The 8,149-nt window shown below is 33.9% G+C and overlaps 1 protein-coding gene across 1 annotated transcript in view; it reads left to right on the forward strand.

The window, feature by feature from the left end:
* The window catches only part of LOC135225735 (protein asteroid-like), a 52,034-nt gene extending 48,365 nt beyond the window's left edge, over positions 1–3,669 (forward strand). The window contains 2 exon segments of the mRNA XM_064265127.1: positions 1,814–2,834; positions 2,837–3,669. Coding sequence (XP_064121197.1) covers positions 1,814–2,834; positions 2,837–3,543 — 1,728 coding nt within the window. The 3' untranslated portion in view covers positions 3,544–3,669.
* Positions 3,670–8,149: the final 4,480 nt, after the last annotated feature.

Raw genomic sequence — 8,149 nt, forward strand, 5'->3', positions numbered from 1 at the left:
GCCACAGATTCTTTGCTTTACAATCTTTGATTATTTTATAACCGGTTTCCAAGCCTAGCTAATTTAAGGGGGCCGGCCGGTACCCCTATATATATATATATATATGGGGTTATAGGGCAAAAAATGCAAAGTTATGAAAAAATTCATGGAGCTTCGTATGGCAATGGTGAATGCGTATATGAAATATTTTGTCAAAATTCCTGTTACTTTCATAGTTACAGGATAATTAATAAACGTAACTCAATAAGCCAAAAACATTGATCCGTACAAGAAAATGCAATATTTCTTCTGTTATCGTAAATTTTGATAATTATTGTCAAAGAATTTGTGAGCAATGGCATCTGTAGAGATTCCATGAGTTGCAGGAGGGAAGATTCTCAGCTTACCACCCTTCAGTGCGAGCAACATGATGGAGGGTACACATTCGAGTTTCACCTCTGACATTCGCTTGCTTTTACGCCTGTTTATCTGTTTCGACTAGAATTTCATCATGCCAAAGAGGAAAAGAGGCAAAACATGTCGCTAACATACAGAAGAAGAGAATTCGCTCTAATATGAATTCAGAATATCATAATATCCTCGTTATTAGCATAGTAAGGAACAGTCTTTGAACAAAGGGATCTTCATTTATGATAACATAGTTTTGGTTTATTAATACCCAAAAAAGAAAATGAAATTCATAATAGTCATGATTTATTAACATTGTCTTTGTAAAAAGAGAGTACACATTCAAATTTCACCTCTGACATTATCTTACTTTTACGTCTGTTTCTCTTTGTTTCGGCAAGAATTTCATCATGCCAAAGAGGAAAAGACAAGGAAAACATCTTGCTAACATACAGAAGAAGAAAATTCACTCTAATAAGCCGAGTTAGTGAAGGAGAGAGTTGCCCCAGGCTATGATATATGAGCAAAGGGATCTTCATTTATGATTAGATTATGATAAATAACATAGTTTTGGTTTATTAATACCCAAAAAGAAATATAAAATTCATAATAATCATTTATTAACATTGTCTTCATAAAAATACAAAGAAAAACTTTGAACGCCCATTTCTTAAAACTATACTTATTGACCTTCAAATTTGATCTTCTCCCTTAATTTTAAAGCTATAGCATTGAAATTTGTGATATATCTTAGAAAGATAATATAGAACAATCAAATGAAGCCCTTTTTTTCAATTTTTTTTTCTAAATTTTTTTTTCCTGATTTATAGGGTTTATTTTTTTTACCATAATAAAAAAATTCTTATCCAGCAGAAAAAAAATGACATAGAAAAAAAAACCTTCATTTGATTAGAGGTCTACATCAGGTCTATATATAATAGTAATCCCAGGTCTTAACATTAAATATCAAGGGAGCAGATAGAATTTGAAAAATGGTTATTTTTGGGATAAATCGCACTGGCGTCACAAAACCAAAGGTCAGAGTCGAAAATCATATGCAGTTTGGAGGTGTCCCAAGTCACCTTATTAAGTGGTATGAATGTCAAAGTCCTGTCCTTTAGAAATGACAGTAGCCGGCCGGCCCCCTTAAGTAAATCAGTTAATGGATTCAGTCTTTGATGGCCCCCATGCATGACTGGGGCTTAAGATTTTTGGGAGAAAGCATTATAAAAGTCCATTAGCAACATAAAGACTGTTTCTTTCATTTGGAGGTTCTTGCAATTGCTATATAATTAATGTACAATATTAATTTTCTTGTTTGCTCATTACTTTTAGCCCAGTTATTCAGTTTTGTTGTAAAAGTATGCATACTAGTCATATGGTCTGTATAATGCTACAAAATTTTATGAATTAATATTTTCAACAGGCTGTTGGGAAAGACTGGAATTTAAAGAAGAAAATACTCAGATCTATAAAAGGATATACTTTGCAAAAACCTTTTCTTCTGGATTGCATCCCATTCAGGACATGCACCAAAGATGTGAAGAATGAGGTAGATCAACAAGAAAGTCAGACTAGAAGCATTGAATATACCTTTGAATCAAAGAAACATGGATCTTTGGAAACATCTACCCAAATCAGAATCAGAACTGCTCTTGTTCTGAAGAATGGGGAAGCTCCTCCACACTGGTTTATTAAAGCATATAGGGAGAACAGAATCCCTCATGAGGTGGCTGATATCCTCACTCAGGGTTACTTCTTCTCACCTGCACAGGTGGAATGCATATCATCAGTTTCATCGTATCTAGTAGTTGAGCCAGTTGTTCGTTTGGTGTATACATTTTTATGGAGAGGATGCCAGACTGAGGAGAAGCAACTACACAAAAAATTTGCAAAGATGGAAAGTTGTTCAAATGAGATGGAACATTTGAGTGTAGGTAATGATGATAATGACAATGGGTCAGATAAAAAGTTAGAAAGTAAGTCTTTTAATGAATCCAGCTGTGAGAATTCTTCTACAAACATTATAGATTCATGTTCTAAAGGTGGGTCAAATTCGGGAAAGGAAGAAAGACTATGTTGGTATATTCGAAAAAAAAAATCTCTTTGGTCTAAGCATCTGAGTTTTTATAAAGGTGATTTAGTTAATCAGTTACCTACACTGAAGGATGTGGGTTTGATGACCAGTAAAGAAAGGAAAGTTCTTTTTTATAAGATGGTGCAGTTGAGATGTGAAGTAAAAGATGAAGATTATCCTGCTGACATAGAATTAATTTTGAATATCATCAAATATTGGTACAAAAACACCAAAGAGAGTTTGCAGGAATGCCATGCTTTGACTGTGCTTGTTAGTTTTTTCCTGTTTTATATAATAGATGGTAAAATTGGGCGTGTGAGAACTTGGAAAGGATTTGAAAATGTTGAGTTGTGTAAAGAGAAATTGTCACAGAGTTGCAGGATTCAGCCTATTGTAAATCAGATTTGAATGAAAAAGATTTGATTGCAAATATATCATATGAAGAGTGCTTAATTGCAGGGAGTGCTCTGTTCAGATATCACCATATTGACAAAACAATGAGCAAAAAGAAGTATAAAAGGAAAGTTGTTCATGATTTCAGTGAATATCAGTCATGTATGTATTTCTTTCAACTTTTGAACAGCTTGTTATGTTTCCCATTCCCTTTCCTTAGTGTTGAGTATCTTTGGGGAGGTACCTTTGGATACAATGTTTTCATCAAATTTAGTGGTTCTGCAGATCGTCTTTCGATTGCTAGAGAGATTTTTGGACAGGGTACTTGTTTAGAAAGATTATTTTGCATGACATTCAGTAAACTGGAAAATGTCTTAAAATTCTCAAAGCCACCAGTTGATAAACATGACAGAATAAACAGCAATAGCTTTGAAAGGGAAAGTGAGAAAACTGAAAATCAGATGAAAAATACTGTAGGAGAAAATCCATCAGAAGAAATGGAAGTAGACAGGGTAGAAGAGGTCAAGGTAAAAGTTAAATCCATTAAAAATCATAACCTTGGTAACAACCGTTTTTCAATTTTTGTGGACTCAGAAACTGATGAGGATAGTAAAGGAGAAATTGATGAGGATAGTAAAGGAGAAATTGATGAGGATAGTAAAGGAGAAACTGATGAGGATAGCTAAGGTAGCATTATGGTCTTCAATGTTATTTTAATGTTTGTGAATACTTGATGCCATTTGTGGTATTGTACAGTTTGTTGTAAATTTGTACTTCAGCAGTTTTTAAATTAAATTTTAGTAGGTTTGTTATACAGTGTTTTATATGGTATTTTCCACTAAATAGGAAGCCAGCTATAATTTTTTATTATCCTACTTATATATAACAGATTGGAATAACTTTGTCAATCCTATGTGAACATCCTTGCTGAATATTGTGGCAAAGCTCTTATATGTATTCATGATCAGCACTCAAGTTTCACTGTTGGACAGATTCTTATTATTTGGTTGATGAATGCACCTTCTTTAGGAGTCAACACTTGCCTATTCAGTATCTGGATAACTTGTTTAAGAACAGGGTAATGAATATGAACTGATAACAATGTGGCATGATTCATATTATTGAGTGAAAAAGGACATTAGCAAATAAACAATATACATAAGTTGCTCAGAATGACAAAGATTAGGCTAGTGGGCCTGAATGAATGGTACAGCTAGACAGTAATAGCATACAAACAATACCTAAATTGCTCAGAATGACAGATTAAGTTAGTGGCCCTGAGTGGATGGCACAGCAAGTCTGACAATAACTTCTGAGGTTGTTAGTAGGCCTGGATATACGAGGCCTTAAAATTTTAACACCATAGGTAGGTTTGTTTGCAAAAATTCTGTAATAAAAGAAAAGTGTCAATTCATTACTAAGCACATTCACAAATATTTAATGTCAAAATCATGATACCAATTTAAATGAGTGCTATTGCTTATGTTTCAGCAGAGAAGATAGAAATTATTGATGATTTCAGACTGCTATTGGAATGACCTAGAAAGTTAGTTGCAGATTCAGTGATAGCTGAGAAACGGAATGGTCATGGGGATTTATTGACAGCTTTTAGCTGGAGCAAACTGCTTCTCAGGTGATTAAGACATGATGGCTTTACACTCATTTATCAAAATACAATAGGTGTTGATTGGCCTTTGATTCAGTACCTTGATTTTGACCCTAAATTCTTCACAGTACATTAATTCAAATACAGTAATGTTCAATTATATTTCAGATCAAGCTATAATGTTTTCAAGTTGTAACAAGGTGTAACTTAGGCTTTTTAAGAGGTTAACATGTTGAGAACAATTACAAAGATCCTCCAAAGTTCTCAAAGAGAATAAGAACGTATAGACTTTTTGGCAAGTGGAGAAATTCGTTGAGACTTAGAAGATAGCCAAAATATCTGGAGAATGTGAACTGAAATGATGGAAGTCACAGAGGTGGTTGGTAAGAAGCAAAATGATCAAGTACTGCAGAACCTCCCAAGGATTAATTGGAGGAGCCAAAGACGCTTTCTCAAGCAGAGAGAAAGTTGTATTGCAATCATTTCGAAATATAGGAAGAAAACCCTATTTGAGACGATGTTTGGGAGGTCTAAAGAAAATAACTAACTGTTGATATAAAGTCAGATTACTATTACATTTCCACCTTACATAGTTCTTAGTTCTGCAAAGTTTATCTGTGCAATAAGTTTTTATATACAGTACGTAGTACTTACAAAAGCTAGAAATATTCAGTACAAACACAATTTTTGTCTTGGTGAAGTCATCAACAGTTCCATCTAACCCTTTAAGAGACTTATTCAAGATGTTTACATCACTTCAAAATGAAATTACTTTTTGCCCTAAAAATCATTAAGTCCTGATGTGAATGAAAAATTGGTAGAATCTGTTGTAATTATTTTCATAGCCACTGTACTGTAGAATAGAGACTTATTCAAGATGTTTACATCACTTCAAAATGAAATTACTTTTTGCCCTAAAAATCATTAAGTCCTGATGTGAATGAAAAATTGGTAGAATCTGTTGTAATTATTTTCATAGCCACTGTACTGTAGAATAGAGTTGAGATACAATATGAAAAATGGAATGTTTTGGTGCAAACCACCTTGCAATTGCTGCAGGTGCATCAGCTTTTCCAGACAAAAAAAAAAAAAAAAAAAAAAAAAAAGCTCATTATCAGTACATCTGGGCTCTGAAGTCTTTCGGCAGAAAATGTTCATTGCTGTGTAATGCTTGAACAAATCAAGTTCTCTGGGTTTGGGATGAAGCCATATTAACTTGTAAAGTGGCGAGTCTATTATTTTGGCATTAATTTTTAGGACTTGAAGGCAGCAAACTACTGAGTGATTGTGTCTTGGAATCCAGAAGTGTTGGGGACTAACAAAAGTTCATGAAATTGCTTATATCTTGATAGAAAACTATAATATGTACTGCCAGAGGTCTGTCAGTAGTGGGCTACAGCATTTCCCATATATGACAGCATATAAGAAACACCCAAATTTCAGCAGGACATATTCAGGAAAAAAGCTTTTATTGTAGTTTACAATCCCTTATCTAAAATTCTAAAAACCAAAACTTTTTATGGAGGGCAGAGCTTCGTTCATGTGGTTTTGTTTGGCATGTCACTAGGTGAACTAAAATACCAGAGCCTTGGTGTGACATGGCAAGATTTCCTGGTTAGGCTGCCAAAATGTGTAATACCAACAGTGTTCTTTTGCATTTAGAGTAGTGATAATTTTAATAAATTTTCGGATGAGATATTTTGTTTTTTTCGTACTTTCAAAGTATAAGAAATAAGTCATGTAGGCATGTGCTCCTCATCTTTAGCACAGAAGCAAATTTCCCACCTGGTCACACTGCACAACAAGTGACAAAGATTAGGAAGTAGAGATGTCATAGACAGGAGCCTTCTGTCTTATACAAAGCAAAGAAGAATATCTTCCTTCAAATCAATCTGAGAAGCAAGGATGGTATAACTAAAAAAGGTAATAGGTGGAGTTGGAGAAGTCTGGGCATACACCTGAAGCAAGGGTAATGCATGCTGTCTTTTGGGGTAAAATATCTTAAAGGAACATCCTCAAGGGATTTGTACAGTGAACTGAATGCACACTTCAACACCAGTGCCAAGACTGACCATGAAAGCAACAGAGTCAAGGGGGTATTTCATCTCTAATAAAAGATTGACACACGTGACAGTGCTCATTGGAAGAGTCCAGGTCTATTGCCTGTGCTTTAAATAACTGGCAACTTCCTTTATTAGTAATGTCACTATGGTGATAGAGAAGTAGTTATTGTACACTTCGCTTAGTATAGCGTGTCTGTAGACTTTGCCTGACTAGAGATAACTTAGGCAGCCTAGCATAAGAGCAAGTTAAAAATGTAGGTTGAATAATGGTTGATTTATTAAAGCTATCGAACATTCAGTCGCTATTTTCAACTTTAATTACCTTGTAAGGTAAATATATATGTAGCCAATATCTTTAAGGAGTCGGCCATGTTTTTGATTGGGCAATTAATGTGAATATTGAGACGAAAACGTCAATAAAGCAAGTTTAAAAACGTAGTTGCGTAAAAAAATTAGCTATTTATTATTGATTAATATTTATTCAAAGTAAGTCCGCAAGGAGGTATGCTGGGTCCTGTAAGTAGTGTTTTGTATTATCACATTTGTTAAGTATATTGTACACAAATCTCTTAGTTGATGTTAGTTTTATCTGACAGTAAGAAATTATAAACTTAAGAGAAAAATGAAGGGGCTCTTACAAGATATTGAAAAACTGATGGAAATGAAACACTAGAATTTAAGTGAAGGTAAGACGTTATGGGTACCTTCGTTTAATTTGAGCCTCAGCGTCTGATCTATATTACACTATTTTATCGAATGTAATAAGAGCTTTGTGAGTAAGATTACTCAGTAATCTGTCTTTAAGTAATCAAATTATTGCTGGTAAAAGGAGCGGATAATTATTGAGGAACGCTTTATTATTATGGAATTGCTGTACCTTATCATTACAAGCGAATAGGTACTGGAAGAAAGACATTAAAGGGCTCCAAACGCATTCAGGTTTGACAAAAAAGGAAAAAAAGTGGAGTATTATTTTTCAACTATTCCAACTTATTTTATAATACTTATAGCATATTATAGATGCATTTGGCATAGAAATTAATTAAACTGTCTGAAATTTTGGGGGGGACATTCACCATATCTGAGATATGAATGTATATATATAATCACCATCCTCGAAAAATTTCTAAGTGTTTTTGTTTACGATGCGAGTTTATTTTACTTTAGAATTACATATTTTAGTTCTGATGTGAGTGTTTTCCCTTTAAAATTGCATTGTGGTTAGTTACGTCGTATTAAATATTACAGGTGTAAGACATTTTCTCATGACATTTGGTTTGTGAAAATGAATCAAAATGCATTGATTTTTAAGGCAACATCGAGTGTTACCTGCAACAGTGGAATAATTAAAGTGTTATTAAGCAATAGAAGTTTAGAGAGGGAATCATTTTCCGATGACGACAACGACGACGATGATATTGTAGGGGAGCCACAACCATCTTGATCTGGATATAAGCCATCAAAACGTTTTTGTCCAGCTAATTAAGGTAAATTTACAATTTTCTTTTAAAGAGAGCAGAACGCATGCAAAATAAATGGTAGGTTCGGCAAAGAATTTACAGGATTTATTGTATTGCAAGGTCAAAACACTTGCGTAAATAAAAGCACACAAGGGATGAATAA

Source organism: Macrobrachium nipponense, chromosome 13, assembly GCF_015104395.2.
Source record: "Macrobrachium nipponense isolate FS-2020 chromosome 13, ASM1510439v2, whole genome shotgun sequence".
Classification (NCBI taxonomy): domain Eukaryota; kingdom Metazoa; phylum Arthropoda; class Malacostraca; order Decapoda; family Palaemonidae; genus Macrobrachium; species Macrobrachium nipponense.